This window comes from Panthera tigris, chromosome D4 (genome assembly GCF_018350195.1).
Source record: "Panthera tigris isolate Pti1 chromosome D4, P.tigris_Pti1_mat1.1, whole genome shotgun sequence".
In the NCBI taxonomy this organism is placed as follows: domain Eukaryota; kingdom Metazoa; phylum Chordata; class Mammalia; order Carnivora; family Felidae; genus Panthera; species Panthera tigris.
In genome coordinates this window covers 86,320,069-86,340,636 of record NC_056672.1, presented here as the reverse complement: position 1 = coordinate 86,340,636, position 20,568 = coordinate 86,320,069, and the positions used below count along the sequence as shown (strand labels likewise).

The 20,568-nt window shown below is 50.7% G+C and overlaps 1 protein-coding gene across 13 annotated transcripts in view; it reads right to left on the bottom strand.

Annotated features, from left to right (window-relative positions):
* The window catches only part of ODF2 (outer dense fiber of sperm tails 2), a 35,705-nt gene extending 23,094 nt beyond the window's left edge, over positions 1–12,611 (bottom strand). Inside the window, exons 1-5 of one of the 13 annotated variants that reach the window (XM_042963267.1) lie at positions 11,852–11,920; positions 10,509–10,743; positions 8,857–8,947; positions 7,819–7,935; positions 7,414–7,539 (exon numbers count right to left, since the gene is read on the bottom strand). In XM_042963267.1, coding sequence (XP_042819201.1) covers positions 7,414–7,539; positions 7,819–7,935; positions 8,857–8,947; positions 10,509–10,540 — 366 coding nt within the window. In that variant the 5' untranslated portion in view covers positions 10,541–10,743; positions 11,852–11,920. Of the gene's footprint in view, positions 1–7,413; positions 7,540–7,818; positions 7,973–8,856; positions 8,948–10,508; positions 10,744–10,948; positions 11,040–11,516; positions 11,656–11,851; positions 12,031–12,529 lie in introns of those variants that run through there. The other 12 variants (XM_042963269.1, XM_042963268.1, XM_042963271.1 and 9 more) reach the window with 12 other exon arrangements.
* Between the last annotated feature and the right edge of the window lie 7,957 nt (positions 12,612–20,568).

Sequence of the window (20,568 nt, the reverse complement as noted above, 5' to 3'; positions counted from 1 at the left end):
ACATTACCTACCCCTGTTTACGTGATGTTTCTGAAGATTTTCTACCAAGAAATAAGCCTGTGTTACAATGTCAAGTTTAAAATAAAGGATAGAACAAACTGACAAAAATAGTCACAATACCCAAAGATGGCAAAAGTTTGGGGCGATAGATGTTTTCACATACCAAAGGCAGAAGTGAAGTATGTCAAAAGCCTTTTAAATGAATATGAATGCATGACAGTGGACAGTTGCAGGTACCCCACATCTGCTATAAAAGGTACTTTAGGGACGAGTGGGTAAATGTGATGTGGACCAGATAGATGATAAGAAGAAATAAAGTTTTTAGGACTAATCATTGTTATTTTGGTTACGCAAAAAAAAAAAAAAAAAAAAAAAAAAAAATTATTAGAAACACATACTGAATACTTGAGGGGTAGAATGGTATGATGTCTGGAAATATTTAAATACATCAGCATAAAAACATGTTTTTTAAACAAAATGCAAGTGCCCCCCTGAAAAGATTGTCAAGCTGTATGACTCTTTGCTTGTAAGATTCCAGGAAGAAAGATATTATAATCTGGGAGCCAGGGTTTCCATGGGTTTTGATATGTTCAACTTGACTCAGTCTCCAGGTTTGTTCTGGTGCATTAAGTACTTGCTATTTCTTATTATTTGTTCAGTTCTGTGCTCCTTTTAAGCTCAAGTGCCAGATATCAGGAATAAAAGTATTCAATACTGAGTATAACTCAGGGCGCCTGGGTGCTTAGTTGGTTAAGCGTCATGATTTTGGCTCAGGTCGTGATCTCACGGTTCATGAGATTGAGCTCCACATGAGCACAGAACCTGCTTAGGATTCTTTCTCTCCCTCTCTTGGTCCGCCCCTCCCTCAAGCACATGCTCTCTCTCTCACTCTCTCTCAAAAATAAAATAAATGTTTAAAAATGAAAAAAATAAAATAAGAGTATGACTCTAATACCAGACAAGTAGGACTTTCAGGGTACAATTTTAAAAATGCATGTGGGGGCGCCTGGGTGGCTCAGTCGGTTAAGCATCCGACTTCGGCTCGGGTCATGATCTCGCGGTTCGTGGGTTTGAGCCCCACGTCGGGCTCTGGGCTGATGGCTCAGAACCTGGAGCCTGTTTCGGATTCTGTGTCTCCCTCTCTCTCTCTGACCCTCCCCCGTTAATGCTCTGTCTCTCTCTGTCTCAAAAATAAATAAACGTTAAAAAAAAAAAAAAAAATGCATGTGCCCTTTGTCCCAGAAATTCTATTTCTAGGGACTTATCAAGAATGTTTAAGAATGTGAATCAATAGTTAATATCAAGGCAAGGATAAAGATAAATGTATGACAAGATAGTATTGGTTAAATACATCATGGTACAAATATACCCACAATGGAATACTGTCTTTAAAAAAAAAAAAAAAAAAGCAAGATACAATATAAATACAATCAAAGTGTGTTCAAAAAGAATACGTTAAGTAATATAAATACAATCAAAGTGTGTTCAAAAAGAATACGTTAAGTAATCCCATTGTTACAAAAATCAAAACAAGGAGTCTCTTCGTAAGAAAAGATCAGGAAGGCTTCCACCTAGAAGTTCCAAGGCAGTCAGGCACCTGTGTGGTTAAGTCAGTTAAGTGTCTGACTTTGGCTCAGGTCATGACCGCTGGGTCCATGAGTTCAAGCCCTGTATCAGCCACGCATTGGGCTCCCTGCTGTTAGCACAGAACCAGCTTCGGCTTTGGATCCTCTGCCCCCTCTCTCTACCCCTCCCCTGCTGTGCTTGCATTTGCTCTCTCCCTCAAAAAAAAAAAAAAAAAAAATTCCAGAGCTCTTCTCAGAGTGTTGGGTGTTGGGATTACAGGTGTTTTTTTTAACTTTCTTTCTTGTGCTGGTTTGGATTTTCTAATTTTTCAACAGTGACTGCACATTGCTTTTTTAAGAAAAAAAAGTTGGCAATATTTAAAAGGAGGGTAATACGGGGAGCCCGGGTGGCTCAGTCAGTTGGGCATTAGACTTTGGCTCAGGTCATGATCTCATGGTCTGTGAGTTTGAGCCCCATGTCGGGCTCTGTGCTGACAGCTCAGCGCCTGGAGCCTGCTTCAGATTCTGTGTCTCCCTCTTCCTCTGCCCCTCCCCCACTGTGCTCTGTCTGTCTGTCTCTCTCTCTCAAAAGTGAATAAATGTTAAAAAAGTTTTTAAAAATAAAATAAAAAATAAAAGGAGAGTAATAGGACAATATATAGTATGATAACAATGGTATTTTAAAACCCAAAAGTATGCATAGGAAAAAGTGTGACAGTAAGTGTAACCAAAATATTAGCAGTTTCAGGAGGGTGGTTCCCCACAGGGGTGGTAATGACAGCATTAGGACCAGAGGGGAGCTTCTGGGGAAGCTCATGATGATGTGGTTTCTTAAGTGGTGTGGTAGTTAGTTACACAGATACAGTCAGTTTGTAAAAATTCATCAGTCAAGCAGTATACTTCTGATGTGTGTACTTTCCTGCACTTTTTAAGAAAAAGCTTTTAAAACTTAATAGCAGTCACATTAAAGTAGTAAAGTGACAGGTGATGGTTTATTTTTCTGAATTTTCAACTTTCCATAACAAAAACAGATCACTTTTAAAAATAGGGTAGAAGGGTGCCTCGGCGGCTCAGTCGGTTGATCGTCCGACTTCGGCTCAGGTCACGATCTCACAGTTTGTGGGCTCGAGCCCCACCTTGAGCTCTGTGCAGGCAGCTCAGAGCCTGGAGCTTGCTTCGAATTCTGTGTCTCCCTCTCTCTCTGCCCCTCCCCAACTCATATTCTGTCGCTCTCTCAAAACTAAATAAACATTCAAAAAATGTTTTAAAAATAATAAAAATAGGGTAGAGAAAAAAACCCACACCTCCTTTCTCCCAAAGGCAATCAATCTTATATACCAGAAGGGGTTTTAAAAAAATCGAGGGGCGCCTGGGTGGCGCAGTCGGTTGGGCGTCCGACTTCAGCCAGGTCACGATCTCGCAGTACGTGAGTTCGAGCCCCGCGTCAGGCTCTGGGCTGATGGCTCAGAGCCTGGAGCCTGTTTCCGATTCTGTGTCTCCCTCTCTCTCTGCCCCTCCCCCGTTCATGCTCTGTCTCTCTCTGTCCCAAAAATAAATAAATGTTGAAAAAAAAATTAAAAAAAAAAAAAATCGAACAAGGGGGCACCTGGGTGGCTCAGTTGGTTAAGCGACCGACTCTTCATTTTGGCTCAGCTCACGATCTCACCGTTGGTGAGATAGAGCTCCACATCAGACTCTGCTGACGGCGTGGAGCCTGCTTGGGATTCTGTCTCTCCAATCTCCCTCTGCCCCTCTCCCACGCTCACTCTCTCTCTCTCTCTCTCTCTCAAAATACATAAACATTTTTTAAAAAATCAAACAAGAACCCCCCACATGTACACAGCAGCTTCTGGGGTCCACGTCCAGCTCACCCCACATTTCCTTTCTCGCTTGCCCATAATGGGAAAGGTCAGGCTGGGTCTTCCCAGAAACACAGAGTCCCACTGGGAAGGAGAAGGGCACTGGCTCAAGGGGACATCATGAAATACAGCTGCTATCTGAGACAGAAGTCACCTCTCTGAGCTCCTCCATTTCTAGGATTCTGGGGCCCCAGAACTGAAAGTAGGCATTGAACTTTCCAGGGGGGACCATAGGTCCTAGCAACCTAGGTCAGTAGGGAAGCCAGTTTCCAGAGTGGCAGATCTTTAATGTAGACTTCAAAAACTACTAAGTTTTCTGTTTTTTAAAAAAGCATTTTTAATTATAAAACATAGTATGCTTGTTATAATGAAATTCAAGCAGACGATAAAAAATAAACCTTTAAGGTTTATTTTTAAACCTTTAAGGGCCCCCCAACCCCAGAGGTAGTCACTGCTTGCTACTTTTTATTTATCTTTCGAGAAAATGTTATACATATACAAACACATGTATGTACACATGGATACAGACATCCTGTTTTTTTCTTCTTTTTCAGGTAAGCTCTACGCCCAACATGGGGCTCGAACTCAAGACTCCAAGATCAAGAGTCACATGCTCTGAGGCGTCTGGGTGGTTCAGTAGGTTAAGTGTCTGACACTTGATCTAGGCTCAGGTCATGATCTTGAGGTTCATTAGATCAAGCCCTGAATCGGGCTCCATACTGACAGCAGGTATTCTGTCTCTCCCTCTCTCTCTGCCCCTCCCCCCGTCACTCTCCCTCTGTCAAAATAAACCTAACAAAAATAAATAAGTAAATAATGAGGGGCACCTGGGTGGCTCAGTCGGTTAAGCACCCGACTGTGGCTCAGGTCATGATCTCCCAGCGTGTGACTTCGAGTTCCACGTCGGGCTCTGTGCTGATGGCTCGGAGCCTGCAACCCACTTCTGATTCTGTGTCTCCCTCTCTCTCTGCCCCTCTCCCACGCGCACGGTCTCCCTCTCTCTCAAAAATAAACATTAAAAAAAAAAAAAAGTCACATGCTCTGCCTACTGAGCCAGCCAGGTGACCCACAGATGCCCTTGTTTGGACAAATAGGGCCAAACTCTACCCGCTGTGCAGCTCCGTGCTTCATGATCATGTATGAATATCTACGTCCATCACTGTAACAGTTGTATGGTATTCCACTGCATGGATATATCACAATTTAACCAATACCCTCCTGATAGACATTTAGGTTGCTTCCAAAATTTCTCTTACAAACATCTTTATACATGATATCTGTACTCATGTACCCCAGCTCAGTCGGTTAAGTGGTTAAGCGTCCAACTCTTGATTTCGGCTCTGGTCATGATCTTGAGGTTCACGAGATCGAGCCCTGCATCGGGCTCCATGCTGACAGCAGGGAGCCTGCTTGGGATTCTCTCTCTCTCTGCCCCTCCCCTGCGTGCTCTCTCTCCCTCTCTCCCAAAATAAACTTAAAAAAAACCCAAAAAACAAAAAAATCCCTATAATATCAATTCCTAGGTATAAAACTACAGGATCCCTGTGGTGCCTGGCTGGCTTAGTCAGTGGACTGTACAACTCTTGATCTTGGGTTCGTGAGTTCAAACCTCACACTAAGTGCAGAGATTACTTAAAAATAACAAAAATCTTAAAAAAATATTTTTTTTAATTTAAAAAAAAATTTTTTTTTTTAACATTTATTTATTTTTGAGACAGAGAGAGACAGAGCATGAACGGGGGAGGAGCAGAGAGAGAGGGAGACACAGAATCGGAAGCAGGCTCCAGGCTCCGGGCCATCAGCCCAGAGCCCGACGCGGGGCTCGAACTCACGGACCGTGAGATCGTGACCTGAGCTGAAGTCGGACGCTTAACCGACTGAGCCACCCAGGCGCCCCAAAAAATATTTTTTAAAAATAAAACCTAGCATCAATGTTTACATACGTGCCCCAGAACTGTTAAATGATTTCACCAATCCTCTCAAAACAGTATAAAAAAGTTTGCTGACTTCTTCTACCCTTGCCAACATGAGATATCAGTAAGCTTTTCTTTTTTTTTTTTTTTTTAATTTTTTTTTTTCAACGTTTTTTATTTATTTTTGGGACAGAGAGAGACAGAGCATGAACAGGGGAGGGGCAGAGAGAGAGGGAGACACAGAATCGGAAACAGGCTCCAGGCTCCGAGCCATCAGCCCAGAGCCTGACACGGGGCTCGAACTCACGGACCGCGAGATCGTGACCTGGCCGAAGTCGGACGCTTAACCGACTGCGCCACCCAGGCGCCCCTCAGTAAGCTTTTCAATTACAGTATATTCCATTCAATAAAAATGACAGCTTGTGTTTTAAAACATAGTTGTTTTTCATTTACATCTAACTGATTAGTCAGGTACGTGTAGTAAAAAATGGAAGACAGCGTTTTAATTCCAAGCTTTCTTTCCCTCTTGTTTAAAAGGCATTAAAATTTTTTTAAGTGTATTCATGTATTTATTTAATTAAAAAAATTTTTTTTTTAATGTTTATTTTTTTATTTTTGAGAGAGACAGAGTGCAAGAGGGGGAGGGGCAGAGGCAGAGAGGGAGACACAGAATCTGAAGCAGGCTCCGGGCTCTGAACTGTCAGCACAGAGCCCGATGCGGGGCTCGAAACCACAGACCAGACCGCGAGATCATGACCTGAGCTGAAGTCGGACGCTCAACCGACTGAGCCACCCAGGCGCCCCTTATCTAATTTTTTTAATGTTTATTTATTTTTGAGAGAGAGCGTGTGCAGGTGCTAGTGGCGGGAGGGGGAGGGAGGGAGAGACACAGCAGCCTCTGTGCTGTCAGTACAAAGCCCAAAGTGTGGGGCTCCAGAAGCCAAGAGCAGGACGCTTAACCAACTGGGCCACCCAGGCGCCCCTAATTCCAATCTTTCTTATGTAAATACACACACACACACACACACACACACACACTGGTTAGAACACTTCTCATTTAGAACACTTCTCATTTATTCCCTAGAATATCCCATTCTCCCTTTATCTCTTAGGGAAAACTGATAAATCAGGGAGTCAAACCCATGAAGTAGGACTTCAGAGTAATTACTTTCACTTTTTATTTCTACTTTTAAAAGTAATAAACTACCAAAAACAAAAAGAAGTAACAAACTACCAGCAAAAGACTGTTTCAAAATGGCAGGCATCATCTGGAAGCAGCCTCAGGTCCTTTTTACCTGCCCCTATAATGAGACCTTTGTCTAAAATGCAGCCAAAAGGTCTTGTCTCGTCACTGACGTTTCTCGTTGCAATTGACTAGAATGTAAGCCTAAGGAGGGTGCACCTGCCAGTCTGCGGCTGTCACCCCAGTGCCCGGCAGTGTCTGGCCCAAGTCTCGATAAATGTTATGCCGCAAGGATCACTGCGTGGATGGATGGATAGACGGACACGCAAAACATGTTGAGGCGCGGCTAAAAAGAGGACAGTAATTCTCTTGGCACCTTCACAACTCATACGGAAGGCAATGATTAACCAGTTCCAGAAGCGGTCTGGGGGACAACTGTGGAATACACGCATAATCTCTCGTGGGGACTGCCTGGAAAGAGGCGGTGCTCTCTTAGATAGGCACATTTCTGGTACACGTTTAAGTTACGCTTCAGATACTGTCCCGGTTACACGGGAAAAGACGTGGCTCCACACGTACAAACGAGAGAGGCCAAGGGTGCACCCTTTAATATGAGAGAGCCCTGAGCCCCAACTCAGGCTCTGCTGCTGCTTTCTCTGGGACTTCACCTCTCGGAACCTTGCTTTCCTCATCTGTACATTGGGAGAGCAAGACCTACCACACTGCAGTCTTGTGAGGACCCAAGAACATCATGTGCCTTCGGGGTTTAGCAGGACCTACTGGACCTACTGGACATGCCTAAGAGCTACCGCCGACCCTGAATCATACCGAGTTTGAGGCCTGCTAGACCCTGACCAGTCCGAGAAGGAAAGCCTGAACGAGAATGAGCCTACCTCCCACTTGCATCCCACATGCCGGGCGGATGATTTTCCAGGGGGCATCCAAGGTACCTTGGTTTTCACCCGGACACTCCGCCGCACATTCACGGTGTCCCCTTTCATTCCGCGCTTATGAGATTTCTGTGGAAAGGGACAAACCCAGGGTCACTTCCCCACACGGCCGGCCATGGTGTCACTCTGGTGGCACCCACTTCCAACTCTGCAGGGGAGCCTCTTCTGACTAAGGCTGCTGCTGCCGTTTCTGGATCAAGGGCCGCCTACCTTCTAAGCAGGCAGCTGACCTCTGAAAGCAAGCGCACCTGTCTCGGAAACCTTTGGAGTTTGAGGCGCGAGGTGGCCGGGTTGGGAGGCGGCCCCCTGCTCCACAGCCTTAACCTCGCCCGGCCGGCAGGCTCCTACCTGGCTGCTGGTTGCTGATGGTTTCGGGAGTTTTTTTATGTGGACGTGGACAGGAGTGTTCTCATCCACGTGAACATGTAAGGGGGGAGTTGAAGAGCGGTCCTTCATGGTTCGCTTCTGGCAGGCGGGGGAGGACAACACAAAAAAGGTTGATCTGTGGATGAGTAAACGGGCATAAAAACCAGAGCTCAGAGCCTCTGGGGGCCACTGAAAGCCTAGCCAGCAAGCGAGCAGGACAGCTACCAATTACTGGCATGCGGGCAGGAACGAAGGCAGCGGTGCTGTTCCCGCAGGCTGCTGCAGAGATCCCAGCTGAAGACCACCGGGAAGATCTACGTCCACTCAAGAGAGGGGTCTGCCAGACCCGCACGTTCCGCAGAAGAACCCGAACCCAGCCCCAGGGTCCTCAGCGCTGAATCTCCGTCCAAGCCTGCTGGAATGCACAGCTTTTCTTCAGACTCAGCGTAGCACAGTGGGAGAGGGCAGGAGAATCCTTCTGCGCGGTAATCTGGGCGGGCAGATTAGCGCAGGAGACTCACAGAACGGTTAGAGCACAAAACAAATCAGGCAGCAGGCAGGTGAGAGAGGACGACCACAGAAAGCGATAGGAAATGCTGAGATGAGAAGGTTGCATAGATTCTGAATATAAGCAGGGCAGAACCCCCAGCTGCACACCCCTTGCCGCCACCACCCCCCCCGCCACCCCTCCAGCAACTATCCCTTCCCCATTCTTTGACTTTTTTCTTTTCTTCTACTTCTTCTTCTTTTTTTTTTTTTTTTTTCTTTTTGGAAGTTTTCTCAAGCCTTCTGGAACTGGGAAGGATTAGGTTAAGACAACCTCCTCACACCCAGCAGCTGGACCACAGGCAAAAGAAAAAAAACCATCCCAGTCAATCAGCAGGACAGGCATGAAAGCACCCAGCAGAGCGAGGGGCCACAGTGGTGCCAGCAGGGAAAGGCAGGTCCTGGAAAAGGTGTGCAAAAGCATTGGCGGTGGGGCCGCGGACCCGAGGGCTGCTCCGTGTGCGTGTCACCTACCGTCACAGTCACACTGGGCGCAACACAGGGTGTCCGCAAGACCTTTTTCTGCGTGAGACTTGTTACTCCGTTCTTCCCACACGATGGAAACCTGCACCCAGGCACAAGAACCAGATTGTAAGCGGAAAAATACGGCTCTTCTAGTCCTTAGATCTCCCGAAATTACACACAAGCTTATGACTAGGAGAACCGGTCTGGAATCACTCGGCTCCCTTTACACGAGCACCGAGCACGCCTGGTGTGCCTGGCAGCGGGATGGAAACAGGGGGTGATGGGCATTCACAGGGCTGACCCTGTAACCTGCCATTGCATCGCACATATTGTGACCTTTCGCTGAAACGCCCAGCTGTCATCCTGTCTGTCGGGTGGCAAAAAGCAGGCGGCACGGGAGCCACGGGCAAGGTACTAACTTGGCCAAGGATGAAAGTGCTCAGGGACTGTGCCTGGAGCAGAGGCAGCCCTGGAAAAATGCTCAGTGAATGACAGACATAAAAAGAAGCAGGGGAGTGTGTGGACGGCTCAGCTCACCAGCCGACTCTTGATCCCAGTTCAGGTCAAGATCCCAGGGTCCTGGGATTGAGCCCCGCATCGGGCTCCGAGCTGAACGTGCAGCCTGCTTAAGATTCTTTCTCTCTTTTTCTCTCTCTCCCTATACCCCTCTACCCTGCTTGAGAGCTTTCTCTCTAAAAAAAAGACAAAAACAAAAACCCAGCAGGCCCAGGAACAAAGTCACTGTGACTCAAATTTCATAAAATTAACAAACATTCAAGTAAGATGAAGAAAAGTTACTATTTTCCCAAATATCCCACTTTCTACCTTTTAACGTCTTGAAAAGCAGGGTTATTTTTGTTTTAGAGAGGTTTTTTTTTTAATAATATGTGCAATTCATCATGCTTACACATAAACAACCCCATCACCAGATTTGCAAATATAAAAAAAGTTTAATGTCCAATATTTTGCAGCAGAGCGTCTGAGTCAAGAATGCCATGACGGAAAGGGATTTGGAAAATTCATTTGATCCATCCCACTACCTCCTGACAGCCCCAAAATATGGCTTCACCCTCCCCATCAATACTTCTGGGAAAATAATGTAACCTAAAGATGCAACATAAAAATTCTGGGGCACTGTAGCATGCATCTTGCTGTACATCTATTACGCTTTGATGAAAAAGAAAAAAAATTTATTTATTGCGCCCTACTAGTCATGTGGGCAAGGAATACCAAATCTAAGTAGACAGGTTTTTTTTCCCCCTCCTCACTTAAAAGCCAACAGATTTGGGAAATCTCTCTCCCTCATCAGGCTTGCCATACAATCACCTGGATTGCATCGATACCTTGCTAACTGCCAAATCCACCTCCGACATCATTGTTATTTACATGCAGCCCTCTTTCAAAAAGGACCTGCATGCCTCCTACTCCAACAATGGTGACCCTGTTTGCTCCTGGGAACTGGGGCACCTGGGGAGGGAGGGCAAGAGGGAGCCAGAACTGGGATGGCCTGCCTGCACTTTTTTCCTCCTTCCCTTTCAAAATGATTTCTCAATGTCTTGGAGCAGACTTTCAATACACAGAACAGGGAAGCTGGAAAGAGAAGCCCCCGGTGAGCCTGGTCTGAGGGCCCCTGACCACCTTTCCCTGCCCTTCCGCAGTACCTGGGGGAGCCGCCTGAGGATGAGGCAGACATGGCTAGGCATCAAAGCCGCAAAGGTGGGCAATTGGGTCAGCAGGCTCTGCTCAGGGGGACCCAGAGGGGCTTGTCAATAACAATCTCAGGGGCCCGGCATCAAACGTCCTCTCTGAGGGGAGGAGGGTGGAAGCCTTGGGGGTGGCAGTTGGATGAAAACTTGGGAGGCGCTCCTCTACTGTCCAAGTCGCACAGCAACTGTCCTGCCAAAGTGGGGGGGGGGGGGGGGAGGGGGAGATAGGAGAGGCTGAGCGACTTGCGGGGCAGTGGATGGACGGCCGGTAGGTGGGTAGGGGGCGCGGAGGAAGCTCCCCTCCCTGGGGACGGGCGAGGGGCGGAACTTCGAGGACAAGGACCACCACGCCCAGGCCCCACCCAGGAGTGGTGGGTGGCCGTCAAAGGGAAAACCTGAGGTGCTGGCTGGCGCGCGTGGAGGGCGAGAACCGCCAGGTCCCCAAGTGGGCCCCAAAGGGCCGGAATCCGAGAAGGGAGCTGGAGGGATATTCCGGGCGGGGCCAGGGCAAGGGTCTCCTAGGAGAAGGGGGCGTTCCCGGCAGAATAGAAACCCGGAGAGGACCAATAGTATTTGAAGGCGATGGGGCGGCAGCTGCAGGAGAAAGGGGCGTTCGGCCACAAGTGGGTACCCCCGACGGCGAAGGGAAAATCCTCCCGGGCGCAACAGCCAGCGGCCGCCAGGACTTAGTATCCGAGTTAGAGCGGGTCGGACGCCGGGTGGTGCAGGGAGCGGGATGGGACCCCCGGGGAGGCCCCCTGGGCTGGTGATCCCGCTCCCGCGGGGTTGGGCGGCAGGGAGACGGCCCCGGGGAAACAGCACTGCCTACGAGGCGCGGACAAATAACTGCCGAGCCGAGGCCCGCAGGGAGGGAGAGGCGGCAGGGGCGACGCCCACCGGCGGGCAAGGGGCGCGGGGCCTGCCTCCGACGGCGACGGCGGGGAAGAGACGACGACCACCCACCAGCGTGCAGGAGGGGACCAGTTTCTGCCCATAGAGAGAAGGGCGAGGCCCCGCCGGAGGGCGGCAGAGGTGGGAGTAGAGTCCCGCCGGAGGCCAGGTCAGGTGGGAGGCGGCCGGCCCGCCCGTTAGCCGGAGGAGGAGAGGGCCCGCGCCGGGGGGCGGGGCGGGGGCCACATTCTGACGGGAGCGGGACGAGCGCGCCGGAGGGCTGGAGGCAGGGGCGGCCGGGGGGGAGGGGGAGCGGCGGGGGCCATCCCTCCCTCCCGGACCCAGCCCGGCGGCGGCGGCGGGGCGCCCCGAAGCGCCCGGGGTCCCGCCTGCCGGCGGCCTCTCACCAGGAGCGGCACGGCTGCGCCCAGAAACGCCTCCTTATGAAGTCGTTGAAGTCGGAGGCCAGGGCCGTGCCATGGAGACGCCGCGGCGGATGCAGTGCGGCTCCCGCGGCGACTCCTCCCCGCTTCCGCCTCCTTTTCCGACACCCGGTCGGCAGCTCGCCCATTGGCCAGTTCAAACCCCCCCAGGAGCCTCTCGGGTTTCGCCATTTAGACCCAGCCCCTGGCGTCACAGAGATGCCCCGCCCCACAAGAAGCTCCGCCCCCGTCTGGGCCACGCGTCCCGTCGCCGTGGAGACGCGCGACGCCACTAGAGGGCTTTGCCGGGGCTTGCCCCGCCGTTCAAGGCCCGGCTGGCCCTCCGCCATTTTTACCCCGTCGCGGTCCCCCTCGAGTCCCCTAACTGGAAGGAGCGTTAAAACTCTACCCCGGGCCCTTTGATACGTGTTGGGAAACTGGGCTCCGACTGGGGACACAGAACGAGTAATCGGCCGGAGCGACGCGCAGCTTCTGACATCCAGCCCCTTCAGTAGTCCGCTGGTGGCGCACACCACCCAGACTCTGATATCTCGCCCCTTCCCACAGCTCCTCCTCTATCCTTGTCCAGACTGGAGGAACGGGCCGCGTCCCCCTCGCTCCTCACCGCCCTCCTGCACACTGGGCGCTGCTGTGTGTACAGACCTACTTCGATGAGGTTCTCGCTGGGCCGCCATCTTCTCAACTATGCTTCACTGTGGAGCAATCAAGGGGGGGCTGTCACGTGGCTCACCGCGCCGCCCTGGATTCTGGGAGACTTTAACATCCTCAGGCCAATCTGGCCTCGGTCGCTTGACGTCCTCATGTCCCTGACTTTCCCTTGAACCTCAGCCATGCCCCCTCAGGGTCACACAACTGGTACACGTGAAATCTGAAATTCCAGCTTCCCGCTCTCCACACAGTACTTGCTTTTCTGGCTTCGCTTTCATTTTCTTCGCATTGGCTAATGCCCACCATATTCATTCCCCGGTGTTAGGGAGCCCTCCACGTCCGTTCATCTTCTCCCTATTGAATAAGTAACGGGTCTCCTGTTATCATTCAACCACCTGAGGTTCTGCAAGGATGAAACCCACACACCATGGCCTCCACCTTCAGCTGAGCCCTCATCACCGCCCAAAATTGTTCCATCTGTCTCTAGATCCCTTCTCTCTCCAAGTGGCTTTTCCACACCTTTGCCTCTCCCGTCTCCTATTCCCAACTCTCCTTTCTCATAGAGAAAAATAAAGCCATCAAGAATTTCCTCTACCTTCTCCCTACCTATCTGCACTCATTTTAAGTCCCCGCCCCGCCTCCCCACCATCTTTTAGTTCCTCCCTTCAGAGGAAGTGATGTCCTTCTTGCTGCCCAAGGTAAACTTCTTACTGCCAGGCCTAGATCAAAGATCTCAGTAAAATGTCTCTTGCTACCCCCAGCACGGAATTGTTGATCATTTCTCACTGCTCCCACATTCGCTGAACCAATATTAAGTCCCTGCTATGTGCTAAGCCCAGTTCAAGGGGTGCTAGACCAACACACCCTACCTAGTCTTCAAGGAGCGCACAGCCAACCTCTTGGACTTGACCAGATACCCTGGTTGAAACTTTCCTCTCTCCACCCACTGAAGGATTTTGCCCATGTGATTTTGTCTGCTCTTCACCCTCTGAAGAGGGCCCTTCATAGCCAGTGCAGTTCTTTGGGGCTTTTGTGATGGAAAATCTGAGAATGGACAGAATTGAGAGGTCACCACGCGTGCGCACACACACACACACGCACACACACGCAGCACTGGGTGACAGGAAGGAGGAGGAAACGCTTCTCAGAAGATTGGGAAGGGAGGGGTGGCGGAAGGGAGACTGAAGAAGGGCACAGGAACCACTATAGTGTGTGGAAGATGTGGGATGGAGAAGAAAAGGAGCATATTTTGTTTTAATGTTTATTCATTTTTGAGAGACAGAGCATGAACGGGGGAAGGGCAGAGAGAGAGAGGAAGACACAGAATCAGAAACAGGCTCCAGGCTCTGAGCTGTCAGCACAGAGCCCGACGTGGGGTTCGAGCCTCAAGATCATGACTCAAGCGGAAGCCTGACACTTAACCCACTGAACTACCCAGGTGCCCTGGACCATGTTTTCTGAGTGCAAACCACTTTGAGCCTGGCCAGCATTGACCACTTTTATTTTTAATTGTTTTTTAAGTTTATTTATTTATTTATTGAGAGAGCAGGAGCAGGGGAGGGGCAGAGAGAAAAGAAGGAGAGAGAGAATCCCAAGCAGGCTCTGCACTGCACCCAACCCGGAGCTCTAACTCACAAACCACGAGACCATGACCTGAGCCAGTCGCTTAACTGACTGAGCCACCTAGGTGCCCCTGACCACTTTTTTTTTTTTAAGGGCAATACCCAGAGGTGCCTGGGTTCCTCAGTAGGTTGAGCACCTGACTTTGGCTCAGGTGATCTCTCATGGGGCACGCTGTTCTCAGCACAGAGCCTGCTTTGGATCTTCTGCCCCCCTCCGGCCCTCCCCCACCCACACTCTCTCTCAAAAGTAAATTAACCCAGAAAACAAATAATCCAGTGAAGAAATGGGCAAAAGACATGAATAGACACTTTTCAAAAGAAGACATCCATCCAGATGGCTAACAGATACATGAAAAAATGCTCAGCATCCCTCATCATCAGGGAAATACAAATCAAAACCACGCTGAGAAACCACCTCACACAGTCAGAATGGCTAAAATTAATAACCTTGGCGACAACAGGTGTTGGCGAGGATGCAGAGAAAGAGAATCTCTTTTGCGCTGTTGGTGGGAATGCAAAGCGGTGCAGTCACTCTGGAAAACAGTATGGAGGTTCCTCAAAGAGTTAAAAATAGGGGGCGCCTGGGTGGGTCAGTTAAGTGTCCAACTTCGGCTCAGGTCATGAGCTCGTGGTTTGTGAGTTCAAGCCCCACGTTGGGCTCTGCGCTGACAGCGCCTGCTTCGGATTCTGTGCCTCCCTCCCTCTCTGTGGTTCTTCCCCACTCACGCTCTGTCTCTCTGTCTCTCCCAAAAATGAATAAACATTAAAAAAAATTTTTTTTAATAAAAATAAAAATGTATGATCAAATAAACACTAAAGGAGCCACCATTCAGCTTTAAGAAATAAGAGATTAAAAATTTTGTAGGGGCACCTGGCTGACTCAGTCAGTAGAGCATGCGACTCTTGATCTCGGGGTCATGAGTCCAAGGCCCATGTTGGGGGTGGGGCTACTTAAAACATCTTTTTTTTTGTTTTAAACCAGTAGACACTATCTCAAAATGTTAATACGACGATTTTATTTTCCTTGTTCTATTTTTCCCAATGTCAACAACGAATGTGAGCTTCTTTTGTTAGTTAGAAACAACCACAGTTGGGGGCGCCAGCCATCAGCCCCGGCATTGGGCCCTCACCCTGCCAGCAGCTCACAGCGGAGGGAGACCCCTGAGTGTCCCCCACCCCCACCACCCCGGGCTTAGGCTCCAGCCTCTCCTTTGCCCAAGGGCCTGATTACCAGTTCTTTCCATCCAGGAGCATCTCCTCCAGGGCCCTGATGCAACTGCCACAGCCCTGCCCTGGGGAGAAGGAACCTGTGCTCCAGAGTGGGCCTGGCTTTTCCTTTCAAGTTTTGGGTGGAGCTGGGAGAGAAAATTCTCCCCGGCCTTATCAAGGCTTGCTCCTCTTAGACCCTTTGGCCAAGACCCTCACTGGCCCTGCCCCTCGGAGGTTGGATGGCCTCCAGTCTCACTGAGAGTATTGATTCTGCAGCTGTCCAAACCAGCGGTTCTCAAAGTCTCCATGCCAACAGCATCAGCATCACTGCGGAACTTGGTAGAGATACAAACCTTGGACCCCACCCTGGACCTAGGGAACCAGACAGTCTCGGGATGGGGCTCAGCAACCTGCGTTTTAACAAATTCTGTGGGTGATTCAGGTGTACTCCAGAGTTTGAGAACCACTTTCCGGACCCTCAGACTTGGAAGGCAAATCTAGTCATGCCTCTTCACTTTACAGAGGAGGAAACTGCAGGGTTTAAAAAAAAAAAAAATTTTTTTTTTTAAAGTTTATTTATTTTTGAGACAGGGAGAGACAGAGCATGAACAGGGGAGGGTCAGAGAGAGGGAGACACAGAATATGAAGCAGGCTCCAGGCTCTGAACTGTCAGCACAGAGCCCGACGCGGGTCTCGAACTCACGGACCATGAGATCATGACCTGAGCCGAAGTCGGCCACCCAACCGACTGAGCCACCCAGGCGCCCCAAAACTGCAGGGTTTTAAGCGAGGAGAAGGGACCCGGCTCAAGTGGCAAAGGTGAAAGTGAAAGTTAGATGATCTGTTTCCAGAGACCACCCCCCACTCTCTTCTGACTCAGGCAGACCTCCTTAGCCCATCTGGATCCACTTTGTCACTGTCTGGAGGGCTGCCGTGAAGCCAGCAACCGTCAGTGCACCCTTCCCACTGTGCCAGGGACGGTGCTCACCTGCATGAGCTCAGCAAAGCCTCGCAACATCCAGTGAGCTTGGCATGAATGCTAACCCCATTTTACAGAGCTGAAAACTGAGGCCAGAGAAAGCTCATTACATTTGCCCAAGGTCACAGGTTAGAAAGTGCAGACATAACTCAAACCAGCTTTCTCTCCTACACACACACACACACACACACACACACACACACAGCCCCAGGGGCCTATGTCAAGGCCAGCAGGAGCACACTGAGGTTTGCAGAGACTGCCGCCTTCAGGGAGGGCTCTTCCCCAGTGCCTACAATTCAGCTGAAAAACCAGCAAGGAGACAGAAATCTCCCTGAACAGGCAAAACAGTTGGCAAACAGCCAATGCCCCAAAGCTAACTGCCATTTACTCATAGGAAAGCCCTTTGTCTCTTGATTTGCAAACAATTGTACCAACCTTGCGGGGTGGGGTAGAGCAGATGAAAAGCAGTCCACCTCTGAGGGAGTTATAGCAGACACGGTTCCTGCCCACCGGCCCTCCTTCCCGCTCAGGTCACGATCTCATAGTTCGTGGGCTCAGCTTAGGTCACGATCTCATGGTTCGTGGGTTCAAGCCCCAAGTTGGGCTCTGCACTGACAGTGAGGAACCTGCTTCGGATCCACGGCTCTCTCTTTCTCTCTCTCTGCTCCTGCCCAGCTTGCACCCTCTCTCTCTCAAAAAGAAATGAACACTGAAAAAGAAAGAAAGAAACCATAATGTAACATATTAGGGAAGGTGTTCATGCTCAGTTTTGTATGAAACTTCCAAATAAAACACTTATACTGGTTAAAAGCAGACACAAGAGGCCACATACTATATGATTCCACCCACACGACGGTTGGGAAAAGGCACAACCACAGGGACAGAAAACAGATCTATGGTTTCAGGGGCTGGAGTTGGGAGGAGGGTACTGACGGTAGGGGAATTTGGAGGGAAATGTACATATTCCACATCTTCATTGTCGTGGTGGTGACCGGACTGTTTACATTTGTCAAAAATCACCAAAGTCAACTTTTTTTTTTAAGCTTCTTTATTTATTTTTGAGCCAGGGGCAGGAGGGGCAGAGAAAGGGAGAGAGAAAATCCCAAGCAGGCTCAACGCTGCCAGCGGGGAGTCCGACACCAGGCTCAAATCCACAAGCCGGTGAGATCACCAACCACCTGAGCTGACGTCAGACGCTTAACCGACTGAGCCCCGCAGACGTCCCTCATCGCCATCGATTTTACGGTGTGTTGATTTAGCGGGAGTTCCCAGAGCGGTCAGCTCCTCGGAATCAGGAATCACCCGGGGTGGTTTCGTTCAGAAAGTCACGCCTCACCCACAGCCTACCTGGTGTGTGTGTGTGTTGGGGGGGGGGGGGCGGAGGACGTGCAGAGGGAGTGGGATGAGTCAGTAATCTGCATTTAACAAGCTCCCCAGGTAACCAGTGGGGGAGGGGGGGAGGGCGTGTGTGTGTGTGTGTGTGTGTGTGTGTGTGTGTGTGTGTGTGGTTTGGGGCCAGGACTTCTGGGTCAGGACAGGATTCCAAGCTTCCATCTGCAGCCCAGACCTGAACCCTGAATCCCAGGCTCGTACAAGCCGACAACCACGTGATGTCTGCACCGGAATCCTGACCGGCACCCCGAAACCAGCCCCACCCACAGTCTTCTCCATTTGAATTGATGACAGGTCCATTCCTCCAGAAATTCAGGCCCAACGCTTCGACATCATCCTCAATTCCTCTTTCTCTTTCTTGTCATTTAGTTTTAATTTCATTATCCTAAACTTAGCCCTTGCGCCAACACGGCCCCGAAGACGTGTCGTGAGAGCACGAAGGCACAGAGTGGTGCCAGCAGCTGGGGGCGGGAGGGGTGCCCTCCGGAGACAAAGCACAGACCAGCCTGTCAACGCTGTCCACGCCCTGCAGTGATGATGTTGCTGGTCTTGCCATGCCTGGACCCGAGGCGCTCCATGGCTTCCACGACATCTGTGCCCTCTTTCACCCTGCCAAGGACCACCTGCTTACCATCCCAGCTGGGGATGAAAACCTGGGGACCAGTTGTGCTGGGCCCAGCATTTGCCATGGGAGAGATGTCAGGAATACATTCTCATCATCAAATTTCTCTCTGTAGATGGACGTTCCGCAGTCCTCAGAGCGTGCAAGTTTTCTGCTGTCTTGGGAACTTCTACAAACAGCTTGAAGGAGGTGCGGCCCAAGGGCTCAAGAGCACAGTGGGCTTGACCATGGCTAGGCAGCACAGGGAGGCTCTGGGTGTCCGTATCTGCAACCTCCTATCCTGCCTTAGAAATTCTGTTGGTTCTGCCTTATTACCACCCCACTGCTAGCGAACACCCCGGGCTGATGCATCGTTGTATTGCAATGGGTTCCTGGCTCCCTGGGCCCACCTACAGTTTATTCTCAGTACAGTAGCCAAGGTGATCATGTTAAAATAAGTTAGACTGTGTCGTTTCGTTCTTTTTTTTTTTTTTAAAGAAGATTTTTTTTTTTTTAAGTTTATTTATTTTGTGAGAGAGAGGCAGAGAGATAGAATCCCAAGCAGGCGCCACATTGTCAGCACGGAGCCTGACGCAGGGCTCGAACCCACAAACTTCAAGATCATGATCTGAGCTGAAATCAAGAGTTGGACGCTCAACTGACTAAGCCACCCAGGCGCCCCCGACCATGTCATTTGTTGGCCTCAAACCCTCTGGGGGCTCCCGGTTCCAGAGTAAAAGCCAGAAGGACCTCCAAGGCCGTCCTTGCTCTGGCTCTGACTTTGGCTCTATCATCTCCAGGCTCTGGCTCCTTCTTGCGCAGTCTGCTCCAGGCACGCTGGCTTCCTTGCTGTCTTTTAAACCTGCCAGTCCTGCTCCTGCCTCAGGGCCTTTGCACATGCTGTTCCCCTAGTCTGAAATGGGCTTCTTTCAGATATCCTCACAGCTTGCCCCCTCACCTCTGAGCCTTTGGTCAAATGTGAACTTCTCAGACCATACCTTTTTTTTTTTTTTTTAATGCTTGTTTATTTTTAAGGGAGAGAGACAGAGCGTGAGCGGGGGAGGGGCAGAAAGAGAGGGAGATACAGAATCCAAAGCAGGCTGCAGGCTCCAGGCTCTGAGTTGTCAGCACAGAGCCGCTGCGGGGCTCAAACCCACAAACTGCGAGATCGTGCCCTGAGCTGAAGGACGCTCAAATCGACTGAGCCACCCAGGCGCCCCGTTCGCAGACCATACTTGATGTCTCCTTCCTCATTTTGCTCTACCACTCTCTAGTATTTATTTATTTATTTTTGTCTATCTCCCTCCTAGAATGTCAGCTGCACCAGGTCAGGGATTTTTTGGCTACTTTTATTCACTGCTGTACCCCTAATGCCTAAACCTGGCCCATAAGAGGGGCTCTATAAATGATTATTTTAATGAGCGAAGGGGACACCTCAAGCCTGGAGGGGAAAAGTGACTTGCCAAGGTCATAGTCATCTGAAATCAACGGCTTTCACTCTTGGAACAAAGCACCAATCCTATAGCTTTCACCCAAAGTCCTTCTCACAGACATTCCAGGTCCTGGGACCGAAGCCAGGCCAGCCGGCTGGATATCCCAGCCAGGGTAGAACCTAAGACAGCCCAGCCCCAGGGGGCGCCTGTCCGACTCTGCCAGGGCCCTGGTGCTTCCACGACCAAGTCGAGGAGCTGCCAGGGGAGAGGGGCTCCCCTGACAAAGGAAACCTAGGCATGCCAGTGCCAGTCTTGTGCTGGTGGAGGCCAAGGCAGCCACGGCCAAGGCGAGGAGCCACCGCCCTCTGCCCTCCAGCTGCCTGAGTGCAGGCACTGGAGACGGCCGCTGGGCCCAGAAGCCCGACCCTGTGAAGGGCAGGTGGAGAGGGAGGAAGGCCAGCAGTTCTAAGCAGAAGAGCAGAAGACGCGGAGCTGTTGTGCGTAGCCCGGCAGCACAGGGAGGCGATTCCAAGTGCCCCAGGCTCCCTTCCCCATTGCTGGCTCCGTCCCAGCAGAGGGCGCCCCTGGCCCACAAGGTCCACATTCTGCTTTCTTTCGCCCTCTGGCGGCCACGCTGGTTAGGGCCAGAGGGGAGTCTTGGATGGTTCCCACCTCTCCCAGGGGAAGGGTGGCAACTGCACAGGTGAAGATTCAAAGGGAAGGAGGCTCAGCAGCCCCGGCTCTGGGCGCACCGCCCCCCCCCCCGCCCCCCGCCCAGCAGGGTGAGGCCAGTGGTG